Source organism: Zosterops lateralis, assembly GCF_965231275.1.
Source record: "Zosterops lateralis genome assembly, chromosome: 29".
In the NCBI taxonomy this organism is placed as follows: domain Eukaryota; kingdom Metazoa; phylum Chordata; class Aves; order Passeriformes; family Zosteropidae; genus Zosterops; species Zosterops lateralis.
In genome coordinates, this window is record NC_139789.1 from 4,069,403 (window position 1) to 4,091,035 (window position 21,633).

The 21,633-nt window shown below is 61.4% G+C and overlaps 2 protein-coding genes across 2 annotated transcripts in view; both read right to left on the reverse strand.

The window, feature by feature from the left end:
* PLVAP (plasmalemma vesicle associated protein) overlaps positions 1-3,401 on the reverse strand; it is a 10,210-nt gene extending 6,809 nt beyond the window's left edge. The window contains exon 1 of the mRNA XM_083879812.1: positions 1,985-3,401. Within this exon, the coding sequence (XP_083735938.1) occupies positions 1,985-2,362 (378 nt within the window). The 5' untranslated portion in view covers positions 2,363-3,401. The remainder of the gene's footprint in view (positions 1-1,984) is intronic.
* Positions 3,402-18,189: 14,788 nt separating this feature from the next.
* LOC310920266 (uncharacterized protein) lies at positions 18,190-20,616 on the reverse strand. The gene is made up of 4 exons (XM_083880119.1): positions 20,291-20,616; positions 20,076-20,139; positions 18,849-18,918; positions 18,190-18,387 (listed from the first exon to the last, which is right to left on the reverse strand). The coding sequence occupies exons 1-4, from the start codon at positions 20,528-20,530 to the stop codon at positions 18,243-18,245; spliced, it is 519 nt and encodes a 172-aa protein (XP_083736245.1). The 5' UTR covers positions 20,531-20,616; the 3' UTR covers positions 18,190-18,242.
* Between the last annotated feature and the right edge of the window lie 1,017 nt (positions 20,617-21,633).

The following is a 21,633-nucleotide window of genomic DNA, read 5'->3' on the forward strand; positions in this document are numbered from 1 at the left end:
TCTGGGAGAGCTCCGGGAGAACTCTGGGAGGAAGAGGAGGATGAAGAGGAGGATGAGCAGGATGAGGAGGAAGAGGAGAAAAGGGATCAGAGAATCCCAAAAGGATCCCCCGGCATCACCTCGAGAGCGCTGGGAGAGCTCCGGGGCCTGGAGAGGAGGGAAGAGGAGGATCAGGAGAAAGAGGAGAAAGAGCCGGGGGATGAGGAGGAGAGGGAAAAGGAGGAGGAGAAGGATCAAAGAATCCCAAAAGAACCCTCTGGCATCTCCTCGATCACCCGGCACCACCTCGGGAGAGCTGGGAGAGCCCTGGGGCACGGGAGGAAGAAGAGGATGAGGAGAAAGAGGAGGATGAGGAGAAAGACCAGGGGATGAGAAGAAGAGGGAAAAGAAGGAGGAGGAGAGGGATCAGAAAATCCCAAAAAGACCCCCTGGCTCTGGGAGAGCTCCGGCAGAACAGGAGGATGAGGAGAAAGAGGGGCAGAGGGTCAGAGAACCCACGGCACCACCTCGGGAGTGCTGGGAGAGTTCCAGGAGAACAAGAGGAAGAGAAGGAGAGGGGTCAGAGAATCCCAGAAGGAGCCCCTGGAATTCCCTGGTGGGCTCTGGGAGAGCTCCGGGGTCTGGAAGGATGAGGAGGATGAGGAGAAAGAGGAGAAAGAGGAGAAAGAGCCGGGGGATGAGGAGGAGAGGGAAAAGGAGAAGGAGAAGGATCAGAGAATCCCAAAATGATCCCCCAGCACCACCTCAGGAGTGCTGGGAGAGCCCCGGGAGAGCTTGAGGATGAGGAGGAGAAGGAGAAAGAGGAGGAAAACGATCAGAGAATCTCAAAAGGACCCTCCGGCTTCTCCTCATGGGCTCCAGGAGAGCTCCCGGGGCTGGAGAGGATGAGAAGAGGATGAGGAGGAGGAAGATGAGGAGGAAGGGGATCAGAACATCCCAAAGGGATCCTCTGGCTCTGGGAGAGCTCCGGGAGAGCGGGAGGAAGAGGGCGATGAGGAGGATGAGGAGAAACAGGAGGAGAAGGATCAAAGAATCCCAAAAGAACTCTCTGGCATCTCCTCGATCCCTCGGCACCACCTCGGGAGCTCCGGGACAACTCGGGGAGAACGGAGGAAGAAGAGGATGAGGAGAAAGAGCAGGAGGATGAGGAGGAGAGGGAAAAGGGGGAGGAGAAGGATCAGAGAATCCCAAAAGAACCCTCTGGCATCTCCTCGGGAGTGCTGGGAGAGCTCCGGGAGAACAAGAGGAAGAGAAGGAGAGGGGTCAGAGAATCCCAGAAGGAGCCCCTGGAATTCCCTGGTGGGTTCTGGGAGAGCTCCGGGGTCTGGAGAGGATGAGGAGGAGGAAAGGGATCAGAACATCCCAAAAGGACTGAGGGCTCTGGGAGAGCTCCGGGGTCTGGAAGGATGAGGAGGATGAAGAGGATGAGGAGGATGAGGAGAAAGAACCGGGGGATGAGGAGGAGAGGGAAAAGGAGAAGGAGAAGGATCAGAGAATCCCAAAATGATCCCTGGGCACCACCTCAGGAGCGCTGGGACAACTCAGGGAGAATGAAGGAAAAAGAGGATGAGGAGAAAGAGCAGGAGGATGAGGGAAAAGGAGGAGGAGAAGGATCAGAGAATCCCAAAAGAATCCCTGGCACCACCTCAGGAGCTCCAGGAGAGCTCTGGGAGAGCTCCGGGAGAGCTCGAGGATGAGGAGAGGATGATGAGGAGGAAGATAAGGAGGAAGGGGATCAGAACATCCCAAAAGGATCCTCTGGATCTGGGAGAGCTCCGGGAGAGCGGGAGGATGAGGAGAATGAGGAGAAAGAGGAGGAGAGGGATCAGAAAATCCCAAAAGGATCCCCTGGCACCACCTTGGGAGTGCTAGGAGAGCTCTGGGAGAGCTCCTGGAGAGCTCGAGGATGAGAACGAGAGGATGAGGATGAGCAGGATGAGGATGAGGAACAAGAAAACCCCCCCAAACCCCCTTTCCCCCTCACCTGCGGCACCGCTCCTCCAGCCTGGCTGCTGTTACACTTCTCCAGCTCCCTCTGCACCTTCCCGGCCAGGCCCTGCAGCTTGTCCCTGTCCTTGAGGGTGGCGTTCAGCGCCCGGCTCAGGTTGGCGTTGGCGGCTCCCAGGGCCAGGACGCGGCGATAGTGGCTCTGGACTCGCTCCTCCAGCAGCCTCAGGTGCGTGTCCGTGCCCCCCTGGGCGTTCCCGTACACCATGAACAGCACCAGCCCCAGGATGATCAAGAACTGGATCAACGAGGTGAAGAGGAAAATGTATTTCAGGTAAAAACCGCAGTCGCGCTTCGGCATCGCCTCTTTGGGCTCCAAACCGAATTTGGCCATGGCGAAGCTGCTTTTTTCCATCTTTTTCTCCTTTTTTCTTCCTCCTCCTCCTCCTCCTCACAGCGGAGTTGTGGTGGTCTCAGCCCGCCCCAGGTTGGGTTTTCAGGGAGAGAAGAGGCAGGGGTGGGGCAGCTCCTGGTGCGGTGTTTATTTTATAGCCTTGGATTTAATATTTCCTCCTGTCGGGCTCTTTCCTGCCAGGCCGGATGCTGCCGGCGGACCCCAGGGGTCAGCGGCTTCTGAGGGTTGTTTGTTTGTTGGTGGAGTGGAGAAAAGGAAATGAAAAAAAAAAAAAAAAAAAATTTTATTCCGTTTTGGTGTCTGGAATTGTCTCCGTCCTCAAAATTCCCATCCCTGGCATGGGAATTTCAGGGAATTTGATCCCTTGGGGTCAGTGGGGTCAGCGGCTTCTGTGGGGTTTGTTTGTTGGTGGAGTGGAGAAAAGGAAATGAAAAAGGAAAAAAAAATAAAGTATTTTATTCCATTTTGGTGTCTGGAATTGTCTCAGTCCCTGAAATTCTCACCCCAGTCCTGGGAATTTCAGGGAATTTGGTCCCACCGGGTCAGTGGGGTGCAACTTTTGAGGGTTGTTTGTTGGTGGAGTGGAGAAAAGGAAATGAAAAAGGAAAAAAAAAAAAAATTTCATTCTGTTTTGGTGCCTGGAATTGTCTCCGTCCTCAAAATTCTCATCCCTGACATGGGAATTTCAGGGAATTTGATCCCTCGGGGTCAGCGGCTTCTGTGGGGTTGTTTGTTGGTGGAGTGGAGAAAAGGAAATGAAAAAAAAAAATAAAATATTTTATTCCATTTTGGTGCCTGGAATTGTCTTCATCCCCAAAATTCCCATCCCTGGCATGGGAATTTCAGGGAATTTGATCCCACCGGGTCAGTGGGGTGCAACTTTTGAGGGTTGTTTGTTGTTGGTGGAGAAAAGGAAAAAATAAAAAAAAAAAAGGAAAAGGAAAAAAAAGATTTTATTTTGTTCTGGTGTCTGGAATTGTCTCTGTCCCCAAAATTCCCATCCCTGACATGGGAAATCTAAAGAATTGGATCCCTCAGGGTCAGCGGCTTCTGTGGGGTTTGTTGTTGGTGGAGTGGAGAAAAGGAAATGAAAAAGGAAAAAAAAATAAAATATTTTATTCCGTTTTGGTGTCTGGAATTGTCTCCGTCCTCAAAATTCCCATCCCAGTCCTGGGAATTTCAGGGAATTTGATCCCACCGGGTCAGTGGGGTGCAACTTTTGAGGGTTGTTTGTTGGTGGAGTGGAGAAAAGGAAAAAATAAAAAAAAAAAAGGAAAAGGAAAAAAAAGATTTTATTTTGTTCTGGTGTCTGGAATTGTCTCCATCCCCAAAATTACCATCCCTGACATGGGAAATCTAAAGAATTGGATCCCTTGGGGTCAGTGGCTTCTGTGGGGTTGTTTGTTGGTGGAGTGGAGAAAAGGAAATGAAAAAAAAAAAAAAAATTATTCCGTTTTGGTGTCTGGAATTGTCTGAAATTGTCTCCTGCCCCCGAAATTCTCACCCCCAGTGTGGGAATTCCATCCCGCGGGGTCAGTGGGGCGCAGCTTCTCCAGGGTTGGTTGTTTGTTGTTGGTGGAGTGGAGAAAATAAAAATAATAATAATAAAAAAAGGATTTTATTCTGTTTTGGTGTCTGGAATTGTCTCCATCCTCAAAATTCCCATCCCAGTCCTGGGAATTCTAAAGAATTGGATCCCATGGGGTCAGTGGCTTCTGCGGGTTGTTTGTTGTTGGTGGAGAAAAGGAAAAGAAAAAAAAAAAAGGAAAAGGAAAAAAAAACAGACTTTATTCCGTTTTGGTGTCTGGAATTGTCTGGAATTGTCTCCCTGCCTCGAAATTCCCATCCACAGTGTGGGAATTCCATTCCTCGGGGTCAGCGGGGCTGCAGCTTCTGCGGGTTGTTTGTTGGTGGAGTGGACAAAAGGAAAAAAAAAAAGGGATTTTGTTCTTTCCGTCTGGTTTTGCTGCCTGGAATTGTTTCCGTCCCCAAAATTCCCACCCCGGTCCCGGGAATTCCAGGGAATGATCCCGCTGGGTGATCAGGGCGTTGGGATTGTTATTCCTGGAGTGGAGAGGAGGAAAAAAAAAAATCGGGTTTTATTCCCTTAATCCCATTTCGTTGCCCCTGGAATTTTCCCCTGCCCCAAAATTTTGGGATTTGATTTCTCCCCATCCCATTTCTGACCTCGGAGGGACAGGGATGGGACAAGGACAGGGGACAAGGACAGAGGACAGAGACGGGGACAGGGACAGGGGACAGGGACAGGGATGGGGACAGGGACAGGGGACAGGGACAGGGGACAGGGGACAGGACAGGGACAGGGATGGGGACAGGGACAGGGGACAGGGACAGGGGACAGGGGACAGGACAGGGACAGGGATGGGGATGGGACAGGGGCAGGGACAGGGATGGGGACAGGGGACAGTGACAGGGGACAGAGGACAGGGATGGGGACAGGGGACAGTGACAGGGGACAGAGGACAGGGATGGGGACAGGGGACAGGGACAGGGACAGGGATGGGACAGGGACAGGGGACAGGGGACAGGGACGGGGACAGGGACGGGGACAGGGGACAGGGGACAGGGACAGGGACAGGGGACAGGGACAAGGACCCGGCTCGGCCGCGGGTTCCCGGCACCGTCGGAGCCGCTTTGAAGTTTTCAGGAAAGTTGGATTTTCCTGCGGCCGCTTCCTGTGCAAAACTGCGGCCACAGCGCAGGATGTGCCCCCCGCCACCGAGGGGACACCCCTGACCCCGCCGGGAGGGACAGAGGTGACACAAGAGGTGACATCCCGGTGTCCCAGGAACCCCCGGACCCCCCATTCCGCTCTGGAGGATCCCCCTGACCCCGTAAGGAGGGGACAGAGGTGACATTAGAGGTGACATCCCAGTGTCCTGGCCCCCCTCGAACCCCCTGTCCCCTCAGGGGTGTCCCTGTCCCCTCAGGGGTGTCTCTGTCCCCTCAGGGATGTCCCTGTCCCCTCGGGGGGGTTTCAGGGGTGTCCCTGTCCCCTCAGGGGTGTCTCTGTCCCCTCAGGGGTGTCCCTGTCCCCTCGGGGGGGTTTCAGGGGTGTCCCTGTCCCCTCAGGGGTGTCTCTGTCCCCTCAGGGATGTCCCTGTCCCCTCGGGGGGGTTTCAGGGGTGTCCCTGTCCCCTCAGGGGTGTCCCTGTCCCCCCAGGGGTGTCCCTGTCCCCTCGGGGGGGTTTCAGGGGTGTCCCTGTCCCCTCAGGGGGGGTTTCAGGGATGTCCCTGTCCCCTCAGGGTGTCCCTGTCCCCTCGGGGGGGTTTCAGGGATGTCCCTGTCCCCTCAGGGTGTCCCTGTCCCCTCGGGGGGTTTCAGGGGTGTCCCTGTCCCCCCAGGGGTGTCCCTGTCCCCTGGGGGCCCCGCGGTGACTCACAGTTCGCTGTCGCGGCTCGGGCAGAGGAAGCGGCGGGGCCCAGAGCGGCTCCGGCAGCCCCGCAGACACTTCCCCGGCCCCGGGGAACGCGGCAGGAAACGGCCCCCGGCCCGGGGACAGCGCCCGCGGGGGGCCCGGAGCGACCCCGGGGCTACCTGGGGTCTTCAGAGCCCCCCGGAGACCCCCGGAGCCTTCAGAGCCTTCCAGAGCCCACCGGAGTCCTCAGAGCCCCCCAGAGCCCCTCGGAGCCCCCAGAGCCTTCAGAGCCACCCTGGAGTCATCAGAGCCCTCCAGAGCCCTCAGAGTCCCCCGGAGCCCCTCGGAGTCCTCAGAGCCCCTCGGAGCCCTCAGAGCCTCCCAGAGCCCCTCAGAGCCCTCAGAGCGCCCAGAGACCCCCAGAGCCCCTCAGAGCCCCCCAGAGCCCCTCAGAGCCCCCCCCCCAGATCCCCCCGGAGTCCTCAGAGCCCCCCGAAGCCCCTCGGAGCCCCCCAGAGCCCTCAGAGCCCCCAGAGCCCTCAGAGCCCCTCGGAGTCCCACCGAGCCCCCCTGGAGTCTCCCAGAGCCTCACCGGAGTCCCCCCGGAGTCCTCAGAGTCCCCCCGGTGCCCCTCAGAGCCCCCTCGGACCCCCCGGAATCCCCCGCAGTCCCCCAGAGCCCCCCGGAGTCTCCCGGAGTCCTCAGAGCCCCCCAGAGCCTTCAGAGCTTCCTGGAGCCCCTCAGAGTCCCCCGGAGGCCCCCAGAGTCCCCCGGAGCCCTCAGAGCCCTCCGGAATCCTCAGAGCCCTCCCCCTGAGCCTCCCCCAGAGCCCCCAGAGCCCTCGAAGCCCTCAGAACCCCCTCCCCAGAGCTCTCAGAGCCTCCCGGAGCTCCCCGGAGCTCCTCAGAGCCCCCCGGAGTCCTCAGAGCCCCCCAGAGCCCCTCGGAGCCTTTAAAGCCCCCCGGAACCCCCCCCCCCAGAGCCCCCTGGAGTCCCCCGGAGTCCTCAGAGCCCCTCGGAGCCTCCAGAGCCTCCTGGAGGCCGCCGGAGTCCTCAGAGTCCCCCCAAAGCCCCCCAGAGTCTTCAGAGTCCCTCAGAGCCCCCTCTGGAGTCTCTTGGAGTCCTCAGAGCCCTTCGGGGTGTTTTGGGGTCCCTGGCCGAGTTCCTGGGGGTGTTTTGGAGCCCCCCCGGGGATGTTTTTGGGTCCCCTCAGAGTTCCTGGGGGTGTTTTGGGGTTCTCCAGAGTCCCTTGGGGTGTTTTGGGGTCCCCCAGTTCCCCCTCGCGGTGTTAAGGGGTCCCTCATAGTCCCTGGGAGTGTTTTGGGGTCCCTGGCAGAGTCCCCGGGGCTGTTTTGGGGTCCCCTGCAGAGTTCCTGAGGGTGTTTTAGGGTCTCCCCTGGGGAGTCTGGAGTCCCCCAGACTCTCTGGGGGTGTTTTGGGGTCTCCCAGTCTCCCCTGGGGCTGTTTTGGGGTCCTCCTCGGGATGGTTTGGGGTCCCCCAGAGTCCTTTGGGGTATTTTTGGGTCCCCCTAAGGGGTGATTTGGGGTCCCCCTGTCCCCCCTCGAGATGTTTTGGGGTTCCTCAGTTCCCCCTCGCTGTGTTTAGGGGTCCCTCAGAGTCCCCGGGGGTGTTTTGGGGTTTCACCTGAGGTGTTTTGGGGTCCTCCCGGGCTGTTTTGGGGTCCCTCCCTGGGCTGTTTTGGGGTCCCCCCTGGGGGTGTTTTGGGGTCCCCCCCGGGAGTGTTTTGGGGTCCCCCGCTGGGCTGTTTTGGGTTCCCCCCGGGGGTGTTTTGGGGTCCCCGGCAGCACCGTTGGGATCCAAACCCCTGGAGTTTGGGGGGGACATTTGGGTTTGGGGAGGGGACAGCTGGGGACAGGGGACAGCGGGCTGGTGGCACAGGGACATGTCCCGGCGAGCAGCGCGCCTTTAATGCCCAAAATTCCCCCAAAATTCCCCAAAATTCCCCCAAAAAATTCCCCAAAATTCCCGGAATTCCCGGCAGGTGCGGCCGTGACTCCCGGAGCGGATTCCTGGGAAAACTGTGTCCGGGATGAGCTGGAATTGTCCCCAAAAACCGAGACAGGGACCCCCCGTGTCACTGTCCCCCTGAGGGACGGGATGGGGACAGCGCGGGACGGGGACACCGGGCGGTGACACGGAGGGGTCGCGACACTCGGTGACATCGGGATCAGGATATGGAGGGACCGGGATCGGGACTGGGACATGGAGGGATCGTGACAGATGGTCTGGGATTGGGATTGGGACACATGGAGGGACCGGGATCAGGATCGGGACACGGAAGGGTCGCGACAGACGGCGGGATCGGGCTCAGGATTGGGACAAGGTGGGGTCGCGACACACGGAGGGATTGGGACACGGAGGGATTGGGATCAGGACTGGGACACGGAGGGGTCACGACAGACGGTGACATCAGGATTGGGACACACGGAGGGACCGGGATCAGGATCGGGACACGGAGGGATCGGGACACACGGAGGGACCGGGATCAGGATCGGGACACGGAGGGATCGGGATCGGGATTGGGACAAGGTGGAATTGCAACACTCGGAGGGTTCGGGACACGAAGGGATCGGGATCAGGATTGGGACAAGGTGGCGTCAGGACACTCGGTGGGACGAGACATTCGGAGAGTTCGGGACACGGAGGGATCGGGACATAGGGAGGGTTCGGGATCGGGATTGGGACAAGGTGGGACCGGGACACTCCGAGGGATCTGGACATGGAGGGATTGGGACCAGGATTGGGACAAGTAGGGTCGGGACACTCGATGGGATTGGGACACACGGTGGGATCGGGACATGGAGGGATAGGGATCAGGACTGGGACTGGGCGGGATTAGGACACGCCGTGGGACCGGGACACGGCGGGATAGAGACACAAGGTGGCATCAGGACACGGTGCGATCAGGATCAGAATTGGGACATGGAGGGATCGGAGTCTGGATCGGGACACGCGGTGGAATCGGGATCAGGATTGGGACAGGGCGGGATTAGGGCGTGCAGTGGGATCGGGATATGCAGTGGGATCGCGACACTTGGCAAGATCGGGACGCGGGGGGACCGGGATCAGGATTGGGACATGGAGGGATCGGGATCAGGATTGGGATTGGGACATGGCGGGGTCGGGACACGTGGTGGGATCGGGAAAAGGTGGGACCGGGATCAGGATCGGGACATGGTGGCATCGGGACACGGAGGGATTGGGATCCACAAGGGGATCGGGATCAGGATAGGGACACAGCAGGATTGGGACACGAGGAGGGATCGGGACACAGGATTGGAACAAGATGAGACCGAGATCAGGATCGGGACACACAGAGGGACCAGGACACGGCGGGATTGGGACATGGAAGGGTCGGGATCAGGATGAGACACATGGAAGGATCGGGACATGGGGGGACCGGGATCAGGACGGGGACACGGTGGGGTTGGGATGTGCAGTGGGATCGGGACACTGTAGGATCAGTGCGTGTGGCAGGATCGGGATATTACGGGATGGGGACACGGGATGGGACCGGGACACGGCAGGACTGGAACTCGGGATGGGATCAGGAATCACAGTGGGATCGGGACCCAACGGGATCAGGACGGAGGGTGGAATCGGGACATGGTGGCATCAGGACCTAATGGGATCGGGACATGGGATGGGATCGGGACACGGGATGGGATCAGGAATCAATGGGATCAAGAATCAATGGGATCAAGAATCAATGGGATCGAGACACGGGATGGGATCGGGACACGGGATGGGATCAGGAATCAATGGGATCAAGAATCAATGGGATCAGGACACGGGATGGGATCGGGACATGGGATGGGATCAGGAATCCCGGTGGGATCGAGAATCAATGGGATTGGGACACAGTGGGATCAGGAATTCCGGTGGGATCAAGACCCCTCTCCCACCTCCATCACCCCCCGGGCTGAGCCCCCGCTGGTGGCAGCGCTGGGGACACCGCGGGACCGGGAATGTCACACTGGGGACACGGCAGGGCCCGGCAATGTCGCACTGGGGACACCGCGGGACTGGGAATGTCACACTGGGGACACGGCAGGGCCCGGCAATGTCGCGATGGGGACATCACGAGGCCGGGGATGTCGCGCTCGGTGGGGACATCACAGGGCCGGGGGGGCTGCGGGGTCTCAGCCCTTCCTGCAAGGGGAGGGGACAGGGGGTGAGTCCCTGCCCTGGGGACACGGGTGACAGTGGCAGTGAAGCTGCCGTTCCTTGGTGTGACCCCTCCTCGGGGTGTCCCCACTTCCCGAAATGTCCCGCTCCCTGGGCTGTGTCACCTCCCTGGGCTGTCCCCACTTCCCTGGATGTCCCCACTTCCCGAAATGTCCCAGTCCCTGGGCTGTGTCACCTCCCCGGAATGTCCCCCCTACTCGGGCTGTCCCCTCTCCCCGGGCTGTCCCCCTCGGGCTGTCCTCTCCCTCCAGACTGTCCCCCTCGGTCTGTCCCCTCTCCTAGGGGTTGTGCCCCCTCTCCCAGGGCTGTTTCCCCTCTCCTTGGCCTGTCCCCTCTCCCCAGATTGTCCCCTCTCTCCAGACTGTCCCCCCCGATCTGTCCCCTCTCCCCGGGGTTGTCCCCCCTCTCCCCGGGCTGTCCCCCTCGGGCTGTCCCCTCCCTCCAGACTGTCCCCCCCGATCTGTCCCCTGTCCCCAGACTGTCCCCCTCGGGCTGTCCCCTCCCTCCAGACTGTCCCCCCCGATCTGTCCCCTGTCCCCAGACTGTCCCCCTCGGGCTGTCCCCTCCCTCCAGACTGTCCCCCCCGATCTGTCCCCTGTCCCCAGACTGTCCCCCTCGGGCTGTCCCCTCCCTCCAGACTGTCCCCCCCGATCTGTCCCCCTCCCCGTGTCCCCCCCAAGGTACCGGGCCGGGGGACACCTGCGGCCGCCGGGTCTGTCCCTGGTCCTGTCCCTGTCCCTGTCCCTGTCCCTGTCCCCGCCCCGCCGCCGCAGCGCCTCCAGCTCGGCCGCGTAGTCCCGGCTGTGGGGACAGCGGGGACACCTCAGGGGGTGGCCCTGTCACCGGGGGGGGACACAGGGGTCCCCAAGGGGAGGAGGGACAGGGCAAGAGTGAGAGGACAGGGGACAGGGACAGGGGACAAGGACAGGGACAGGGACAGGGACAGGGACAGGGACAGGGACAGGGGACGGGGACAGGGACAGGGACAGGGACAGGGACAGGGACAGGGGACGGGGACAGGGACAGGGACAGGGACAGGGACAGGGACAGAGGACGGGGACAGGGACGGGGAGGAGGGGACAGGGACGGGACAGGGACAAGGGTAGGGACAGGGAATGGGGACAGGGAAGGGAAGGAGGGGACAGGGATGGGACAGGGGCAGGGGACGGGGACAGGGACAGAGGGAGGAGGGGACTGTGGGGACACATGAGGGGTCCTCATGGGGAGGGAAGGACAGGGAAGGAGTGACAGGGGACAGGGATGGGGGTGAGGATGGGGACAGGGATGGGGACAGGGACAGGGACAGGGACAGGGACAGGGACAGGGACAAGGAAAGAGAGGAGGGGACTGGGGACAGGGGCAGGGACAGGGACAAGGACAAGGACAAGGACAAGGACAGGGACAGTGATTGGGACAGGGACAGGGATGGGGACAGGGTCAGGGATGGGGACAGGGACAGGGTCTGGGTCAGGGTCCCCAAGGGGAAGAGGGACAGGGCAGGATGTCACAAGGATGTCACAGGGGTGAAGGGGGAGGGGGAGTGGCCGCTCTGGGGGTGGCCCACCCTGCGGGGGGTGACAAGGACCTCACAGGGGAGTGCCCCTGGGGGACAGGGGGATGTCCCCAAGGGACAAAGACCTTACAGGAGAGGTGTCCTTAGGGGACAAGAACCTTACAGGGGGTGTCCTCAGGGGACAGGGAGGTGTCCCCAAGGGACAGGGGGATGTCCCCAAGGGACGAGGGGATGCTCCCAAAGGACTGGGGGATGTCCCTGAGGGACAGAGGGATGTCCCCAAGGGGCAGAGGGATGTCCCCGGGGGTCAGGGGGCTGTCCCCAGGGGACAAGGACCTTACATGAGATGTCTCGGGAGGACAGGGGAATGTCCCCGGGTGACAATAACCTTACAGGGGGATGTCCCTGAGGGACAGAGGGATGTCCCCAAGGGGCAGAGGGACGTCCCCGGGGGTCAGAGGGATGTCCCCTGGGGACAGGGACCTTACAGGGGGTGTCCCGGGTGGACAAGGACCTTACAGGGGGATGTCCCCAAGGGTCAGAGGGATGTCCCCAGGGGACAGTGACCTTACAGGGGGATGTCCCTGAGGGACAGAGGGATGTCCTCAGGGGACAGTGACCTTACAGGGGGATGTCCCCAAGGGTCAGAGGGATGTCCCCAAGGGTCAGAGGGATGTCCCCAGGGGACAGTGACCTTACAGGGGGATGTCCCCAAGGGTCAGAGGGATGTCCTCAGGGGACAGTGACCTTACAGGGGGATGTCCCTGAGGGACAGAGGGATGTCCTCAGGGGACAGTGACCTTACAGGGGGATGTCCCCAAGGGTCAGAGGGATGTCCCCAAGGGTCAGAGGGATGTCCCCAGGGGACAGTGACCTTACAGGGGGATGTCCCCAAGGGTCAGAGGGATGTCCTCAGGGGACAGTGACCTTACAGGGGGATGTCCCTGAGGGACAGAGGGATGTCCCCAAGGGGCAGAGGGACGTCCCCGGGGGTCAGAGGGATGTCCCCTGGGGACAGGGACCTTACAGGGGGTGTCCCGGGTGGACAAGGACCTTACAGGGGGATGTCCCCAAGGGTCAGAGGGATGTCCTCAGGGGACAGTGACCTTACAGGGGGATGTCCCCAAGGGTCAGAGGGATGTCCCCAGGGGACAGTGACCTTACAGGGGGATGTCCCCAAGGGTCAGAGGGATGTCCTCAGGGGACAGTGACCTTACAGGGGGATGTCCCCAAGGGTCAGAGGGATGTCCCCAGGGGACAGTGACCTTACAGGGGGATGTCCCTGAGGGACAGAGGGATGTCCCCGGGTGACAATAACCTTACAGGGGGTGTCCCGGGTGGACAGAGGGATGTCCCCAAGGGACAGGGGCATGCCCCCAAGGGACAGTGACCTTACAGGGGGATGTCCCCTGGGGACAGGGACCTTACAGGGTGTCCTGGAGCTGCCGCTGCCGCCCCTCGCAGCGCTCCCGGCGCTCCCGCAGCTCCCGCTGCTGCTCCAGCGCCTCCTGCAGCCGCCGCCGCAGCCCCCGCGCCTCCTCTGGGGACAGCGGCGACACCTGTGTCACCCCGGGGTGCTGGGGACACCCCTGTCCCCTTCCCCGAGCCCAGGGGGGGGACAAGGCTCACCTTGCAGCGCCACTTTGTCCCCGGCCAGCTCGGCCCGCTCGCGGCGCAGCGCCACCAGCTCGTCCCCCAGGGAGGTGACATTGGCCTCCAGGCCGGCCTGGGGACAGGGGACACTTGGGGACAGCGCTGGGGAGTGTCACCCCCCCCTGCTCGTCCCCCAGGGAGGTGACATTGGCCTCCAGGCCGGCCTGGGGACAGGGGACACTTGGGGACAGCGCTGGGGAGTGTCACCTCCCCTGCTCCTCCCCGGGTCTTCATCTGCTGGCAGAGCTCTGCTGCTCCTCTGCCGCACTGTCACCACCTGTCCCCAAGGTGTCCCCAAGGTGTCCCCAGGCTCATGGTGGCTTTGGGTGGCCCTGTCATCTTCCTCAGGAGGGTGGGGACAAGGATTTGGGGACAATCCCTGTCCCCTGAAGGGGTGGCTCAGCCTGAGTGTGGGGATCACAGGAGCCCGAGGTCACCCATGTCCCCAAGCTGTCCCCAAGCTGTCCCCAAGCTCCTGGTGGCTTTGGGTGCCCGTCTCTCTCCCCTCATGTTCCTTGAAGGGGTGGGGACATGAATTTGGGGACACGGATTTGGGGACAATGCCTCTTCCCTGGAGGGGTGGCTTGTCCTGAGTGTAGGGAGCACAGGATATCCAGGTCACCCATGTCCCCAAGCTGTCCCCATGCCCTGGTGGCCTGGTGTTCCTGTCCCCCTTCCATCATGCTCCTCAAAGGCTTGGGGACACGGATTTCATGGATTTGGGGACAATCCTGAAATCCCTGCAGGGGTGGCTCATCCTGAGCATGGGGAGCACAGCAGAGCCCCAGGTCACCCATGTCCCCAAGCTGTCCCCATGCCCTGGTGGCCTGGTGTTCCTGTCCCCCTTCCATCACGCTCCTCAAAGGCTTGGGGACACGGATTTCATGGATTTGGGGACAATCCTGAAGGGGTGGCTTATCCTGAGCATGGGGATAGAACAGGACATCCAGGTCATCCATGTCACCAAGCTGTCCCCACACCCTGGTGGCCTTGGCTTCCTGTCCCCCTCCCCTCATGTTCCTCAAAGGCTTGGGGACACGGATTTGGGGTCATGGATTTGGGGACAATCCTGAAATCCCTGCAGGGGTGGCTCATCCTGAGCATGGGGCGCACAGCAGAGCCCCAGGTCACCCATGTCCCCAAGCTGTCCCCATGCCCTGGTGGCTTTGTGTGCCTGTCCCTCTCCCCTCATGTTCCTCAAAGGCCTGGGGACACGGATTTCGTGGATTTGGGGACAATCCTGAAGGGCTGGCTCATCCTGAGCATGGGGATCACAGAGGAACCCCAGGTCACCCGTGTCACCAAGCTGTCCCCACACTCCTGGTGGCCTTGGCTTCCTGTCCCCCTCCCATCAAGGCTTGGGGACATGGATTTGCGGACACAGATTTGAGGACAATCCTTCTTCCTTGGAGGGATGGCTTGTCGAGTGTGGGGATCATACAGGACACCCCCAGGTCACTCATGTCCCCAAGCTGTCCCCACACTCTGGTGGCCTCGGCTTCCTGTCCCACTCCCATCAAGGCTTGGGGACCCAGATTTGGGGACAATCCCACTCTCATGAGGTGACACTCATGCTGGGGGCGATGTGACCTGTCCCAGCAGGCCGAGGTGACCCCGGGGGTGACACCGCCAGTGCCAGGGGAGGTGACACCATCAGTGCCAGGGGAGGTGACACTCCGGTGCCAGGGGAGGTGACACCGCCAGTGCCAGGGGAGATGACACTGCTGGTGCCAGGGGAGGTGACACCTCTGGTACCAGGGGAGGTGACACAGCTGGTACCAGGGGAGGTGACACCTCTGGTGCCAGGGGAGGTGACACCGCCAGTGCCAGGGGAGATGACACTGCTGGTGCCAGGGGAGGTGACACCTCTGGTGCCAGGGGAGGTGACACCTCCGGTACCAGGGGAGGTGACAGCACCAGTACCAGGGAGGTGACAGATCTCTCCCAGGGCCTCCCCGCGCTCCCGGCGCCAGCCCCGGCCAACAGAACATTTTCCAGCCTCTCGGGCCATTGTTCAGCCGGATGAGCCCGAGAGGGGCGGCGGGTCCCGGCTCTTCCTCCGGGCCCTTTTCCCGGCCTGGAACCGCAGCTAAAAATACCCGGGAAGGACAAACCCGGAGCTCGGGACGGGGAAATTACAGGGATGGAGCGGCTCGGGCACGGCCGGGAATAGCCGGGCTGGGACGGGCGGGGTGGGAGCAGCCAGGGTTCCATTTCTGGGGTGTCCCTGCAGGGCTGGGGTGGCTGTGTACCCTCAGGGTGGAGCCAGGAGCAGCCAGGGCTTGTTTTCAGGGTGTCCCCGCAGGCTGTGCCTGCCCTGGGAGCACCCAGAGCTCGTTTTTGGGGTGTTCCTGCAGGGATGTGGTGGCTGTGTACCCCCAGGATGGAGCCAGGAGTATCCCGGGCTCTGTTTTTTGGGGTGTCCCTGCAGGTTGTGCCCACTCCAGGAGCATTCAGGGTTCTGTTTTTGGGATGTCCCCTGCAGGGATGAGGTGGCTGTGCCCCCCAGGAGCACCCAGGGCTCTGTTTTTGGGGTGTCCCTGCAGGTCGTGCCCACTCCAGGAGCATTCAGGGTTCTGTTTTTGGGATGTCCCCTGCAGGGATGAGGTGGCTGTGCCCCCCCGGGAGCATCCAGGGCTCTGTTTTTGGGGTGTCCCCTGCAGGGATGTGGCAGCTGTGCCCCCCAGCGTGTCTCTGCCCCTTTCCCAACTCGTCATCCCATCCGGAATTTCCCGGGGTTTTCCCGGTGGGAATTCCCACAGGGATGGAGCAGCCTCTGATCCCAACGGCTGGACAGGGAGGGAGGGACAGGGGACGGCCCTGAGGGGACAGGGGGTGCTGTCCCCATCCCTTCTTCCACCCCAAAGTGACCAGGGACGGCCTTGTCTCCACCCTCCAGCCACCCACGGGGGCAGAGGTCTGTGGTTAGGACCCGAGTGAGGGTGTTGTCCCCATCCCAAAGTGACCAACCCCCTCCTTGTCCCCACCCTCTGGCCACCTACGGGGACAGGGGATGGCAGTGAGGGGACAGAGCATGTTGTCCCCATCCCATTTTCTATCCCAAAATGACCAGGGACCACCCTGTCCCCACCCTCCAGCCACTTACGGGGACATGGGACAGTGGTGAGGGGACAGACGGTGTTTTCTCCATCCCTTTTCCCACCCCAAAGTGACCAGGGACTGCCCTGTCCCCACCCTCCAGTCACCTATGGGGACAGGGGATGGCAGTGAGGGGACAGGGGCTGTTGTCCCCATCCCATTTTCTATCCCAAAGTGACCAGGGACTGTCCTGTCCCCACTCTTAGGCCACCTATGGGGACAGTAAGGGGCTCCTTGAGGGCACAGGAGGTGTTATCCCCATCCCAAACTCCCTCCTTGTCTCCACCCTCCGGTCACCTCTGGGGACAGGGACAGTGGTTAGGACCCGGGTGAGAGGACAGAGGGTGTTGTCCCCATCCCAAAATGACCAAACCCCTCTGTGTCCCTATTCCTCTGGCCACCTATGGGGACAGGGGATGGTGCTGAGGGGACAAGGGGTGTTGTCCCCATCCCAAAGTGACCAAACCCCCTCAATGTCCTCACCCTCCGGCCACCTACGGGGACATGGGACAATGGTGAGGGGACAGACAGTGTTTTCTCCATCCCTTTTCCCACCCCAAAGTCACCAGGGACTGCCCTGTCCCCACTCTTAGGCCACCTCTGGGGACAGTGAGGGGCTGGTGAGGGGCCAGGGGGTGTTATCCCCATCCCAAACTCCCTCCTCTCCCCATCCCAAACTCCCTCCTCTCCCCATCCCAAACTCCCTCCTCTCCCCATCCCTCACCCCACCTACCTCCCTCCTCCTGCAGGACTCCAAACTCTCATTATCCCTCCTGTTGTCCCTTCTCGCCCTCTCCAGCTCTTGTCGCATCTTGTCCCTGTCCCTCTCCAGCTCGTCCCTTTGCCTCTCCAGCTCCTCCAGTCGCTCCTGGAGCTCTCTGCTCTCGTTGGCCGCTCTCTCCCGGCACTTTTGGAGCTTCTCCAGCGCCTCTGAGCGCCACAGCAGCACGGCCACCGCCGCTGTCACCGCGGCCACCAGCACCAGCAGCGCGGCCACCGCCGCCAGCACCTTCAGGGTGGCCTTGGGGACAGCGGGGTCCATGCCGGAGGGGACACCAGCACCAGGGGACAAAGGAGGAGGAGCTCAGGAGTTGGTGGTGGTGGCAGGGATGGGATGTGGAGGTGGCTGTAATTGCGGCCTATTGTGGGTTGAGGTTTTGTTGCAGCAGGGTCAGGTCTGAGAATAGGTTTTGTTTGGGTTGGAGAAGGGACAGGGAGTTGTGGTGGCCTTGGGGACAGTTGGGGGGTTGAGGTTTTGTTCCTCACAAAAAGAAAAAGTTAGGGGTTTGCTGGGTTTTGTGTATTGGAAATTGGGTTAAGAGTGAGGAATTTTGGAATATTTGCAGCTCAGGACAGTGTGGTCATGTCACTGTCACCTCCCTCCCCCTGGTGGCCGGAGGGGACAGTCCCTGGTCACCCAAGAGAGGGGACAGAGGGACACTGAGGCCACTGTCACCCCCAGGTGGGGTGGGGATTGTCCCTGGTCACCCCACAGAGGGGACAGGGGACACTGAGGCCACTCCCAGGTGGGGTGGGGACAGTCCCTGGTCATCCCACAGAGGGGACAGGGCTCTGTGTCACCCCAGGGTGGCCTTGGGGACAGTTGGGGGGTTGAGGTTTCCTTCTATGTCGCTTCACAGAAAGAAAAATTTTGGTTTTGATGGGTTTTATTTATTGGAAATTGGGTTAAAATTGAGGAATTTTGGAATATTTGCAGCTCAGGACAGTGTGGTCGTGTCCCTGCCACCTCCCTCCCCCTGGTGGCCGGAGGGGACAGTCCCTGGTCACCCGAGAGGGGGGACAGAGGGACACTGAGGCCACTGTCACCCCCAGGTGGGGTAGGGACAATCCCTGGTCACCCGAGAGAGGGGACAAGGGGACACTGAGGACACTCCCAGGTGGGGTGGGGACAGTCTCTGGTCACCCCCCAGAGGTGACAGGTCACACTGAGGCCACCCCCAGCCCAGGAGGGGACAGTCCCTGGTCACCCCCCAGAGGGGACAGGGGACCCCGGCGTGCTCGGGGTCACATCGTGAGGAACACGAGGAGGAGGAGGAGGAATTTTTGGACCTCGGGGGACAGCGCGGGCTTGTCCCCTGGGGAGCTCCGGGCACTCCTCAGGTCCTGCAGCTCCTCCCGAATGAGCCGGTTCTGCTGCTCCAGCTGCCACCTGGTGGGGACAGCGACAGTGGGGACAGGGACAGGGGGGACAGGGACAGAGGGGACGGGGGGGACAGGGACAGTGAGGACAGAAGGGACAGTGGAGACAGTGACAGTGGGGACAGAGGGGACAGTGGGGACAGAGGGTACAGGGACAATGGGGACGGGGGGACAGTGGGGACAGGGACAGTGGGGACAGTGGGGACAGGGGGGACAGGGATGACAGGGACAGTGGGGACAGAGGGGACAGGAGTGACAGGGACAGTGGGGACAGGGATATTGGGGACAGTGGGGACAGATGGGACAGTGGGGACAGGGACAGTGGGGACAGGGACAGTGGGGACAGAGGGGACAGGGACAGTGGGGACAAGGGTGATAGGGAGGACAGGGACAGGGGGGACAGGGAGGACAGGGGTGACAGGGAGTGACAGGGACAGTGGGTGGCAGTGGGGACAGTGGGGCGGGGCTCACCTGAGGTTCTGCTCCTCCCCCAGCCGCTCCCGCAGCCGTGTCACCTCTGTCACCAGAGCCCGGTTCTGCTCTGCGGGGGGGACAGGGACAGGGTGGCCCAGGGGACAGGGGACAGGGTGGTCAAGGGGACAGGATGGGACAGGATGGGACAGGATGGGACAGGGGACACGGGACAGGGTGGCCCAGGGGACAGGGGGCAGAGGGCAGGATGGCCCAGGGGACAAGATGGTACCCAGGGGACAGGGGACAGAGTGGCCCAGGGGACAGAGGACAGGCTGGTCAAGGGGAGAGAGGACAGGGTGGTCAAGGGGACAGTTACCAGGACAAGACAGGGGACAGGGATCAGTGTGTTCAAGGGACAAGGATCATGGCGGCCCAGGGGACAGGGATGGGGGTGGCCCTGGGGACAGGGATCAGGGTGGCCAAGGGAGAAGGATCAGGGTGGCTGAGGGGACACAGACCAAGATGTCCCAGGGAATGGGGATCAGGGTGGCCCACGGGACACAGATCAGGACAACACAGGGGACAGGGAGACTCAGGGCATGGTGCCCAGGGTGGCAGAGAGACCCAGGTGAGAGTGTCCAGGGTGACCAAGGGGACATGGATCAGGGGGGGGCAGGGGACATGGAGACCCAGGGGATAAGGGGACCCAGGGGACAATGCCCAGGTGGCGTGGGGGACAGGGAGACCCAGGGGACAGTGCCAGGTGGCCCAGGGGACATGGAGACTCAGGGGACAGGGGACAGGGGACAGAGTGGTTAAGGGGACAGTTACCAGGACAAGACAGAGGACAGGGATCAGTGTGTTCAAGGGACAAGGATCATGGCGGCCCAGGGGACAGGGATGAGGGTGGCCCTGGGGACAGGGGACAGGGATCAGGGTGGCCAAGGGAGAAGGATCAGGGTGGCCCAGGGGACAGGGATCAGGACAACACAGGGGACAGGGAGACTCAGGGCACAGTGCCCAGGGTGGCCCAGGGGACAGGGATCAGTGTGGCCCAGGGGACAAAGTTCAGGACAATACAGCAGAGAGGGTGGCCCAGGGGACAGAGAGACCCAGGTGACAGTGTCCAGGATGACCAAGGGGACATGGATCAGGGGGGCCCAGGAGACATGGAGACTCAGGGGACAGGTGGCCCAGGGGACAGTGCCCAGGTGGCCTGGGGGACAGTGCCCATGTGGCCCAGGTGGCCCGGGGGACAGCGGCCACCCCCTGCCCAGCACTCACCCTCCAGCCGGGTGACATTGGCCAGCGCCTCCTCCAGCTCCGACACCTTCCCCTGCACCTCTCCCTGAACGGTGACACGGTGACACTCGTGCTGTCCCCTCCCCACGTCCCCAAACCCCCCAGTACAGGGTCCTCATGTCCCCAAACCCCCCAAAGACAGGCTCCCCATGTCCCCAAACCCCCCAATACAGGGTCCCCATGTCCCCAACACCCACCAGCTCCTCCTTGCAGCGCTGCCACCTCCCGAGGGACAGCGACAGGGACCTGTTGGTGACATCCAGAGCCTTCTCCAGCCTCTCGGTGGAATTGCCGTCCCCCCCGCGGTGGCACAGCACGGTGGGGACAGTCACGGCCACCACCAACACCAACACCGCGGCCACCACCAGGGTGACAGCGGCCGCCGCTTTCCAGGCGCCCGTCCTGGGTTTCTCTCTGAGAAATCCCTTCTCCTCCATCAAGTTTTCTCTCTCCAAGTTTCGCCCTCGGGAAATTCGCCAGTTTCGATTCCCCGAGAGAGAAAAAAAAGGGATTTCCCGGGAAATCACGTGGTTCCCAAAATCCCCCGCCAGGCGACACGGGGACCTCGGGCCGGCTGTGGGGACATTGTCGGGCGGGATGTGGGGACATTCCCGGGATGGATTTGGGGACATTGTCGGGATGGATTTGGGGACATTGTCTGGCGGGAAGTGGGGACATTGCTGGGTGGCATTTGGGGACATTGTCGGGCTGGATCTGGGGACAATCCTGGGTCGGATTTGGGGACATCCCCAGGTCGGATCTGGGGACGTTGTCGGGCTGAATTTGGGAATATTGCGGAGCGGGATGTGGGGACATTGTTCGGCGGGATATGGGGACATTCCCAGGTCGGATCTGGGGACATTCCCGGGCTGGATTTGGGGACATTGGGGCACTGGATGTGGGGACATTCCCGGGCTGGATTTGGGGATATTGCCGGCCGGGATGTGGGGACATTGTCTGGATCCACGGGCTGGATTTGGGGACATTGGGGGACTGGATTTGGGGACATTGCCAGGATGGATTTGGGGACATTGCCAGGCGGGATGTGGGGACATTCCCAGGTCGGATTTGGGGACATTGTCAGGCAGGATTTGGGGACATTGCCAGGCGGGATTTGGGGACATTCTGGGGTGAGTCCAGGGAAAATGGGGGTGAAATAATCCCAGAAGAAAGGGGAGACCCCAATCCCACATCCCAGGGCACCCCATGGGGCTGGAGTGGGGTGAGAGGGGTTGGGGGGTAAATGGGTATGGGAGGATTTGGGATTTGGGGTATGGGGTGCCTGGAGTTCGGGGTGTCTGGGATTTGGGGTTTGGGGGATTTGGGGTATGGGGTGCCTGGAGTTTGGGGTGTCTGGGATTTGGGGTTTGGGGGATTTGGGGTATGGGGTGCCTGGAGTTTGGGGTGTGGGGAATTTGGGGTTTGGGGGATTTGGGGTGTGGGGTGCCTGGAGTTTGGGGTGACTGCCATTTGGGGTATGGGGTAGTTGGGGTATGGGGTGCCTGGAGTTTGGGGTGTGGGGAATTTGGGGTGTGAGGTC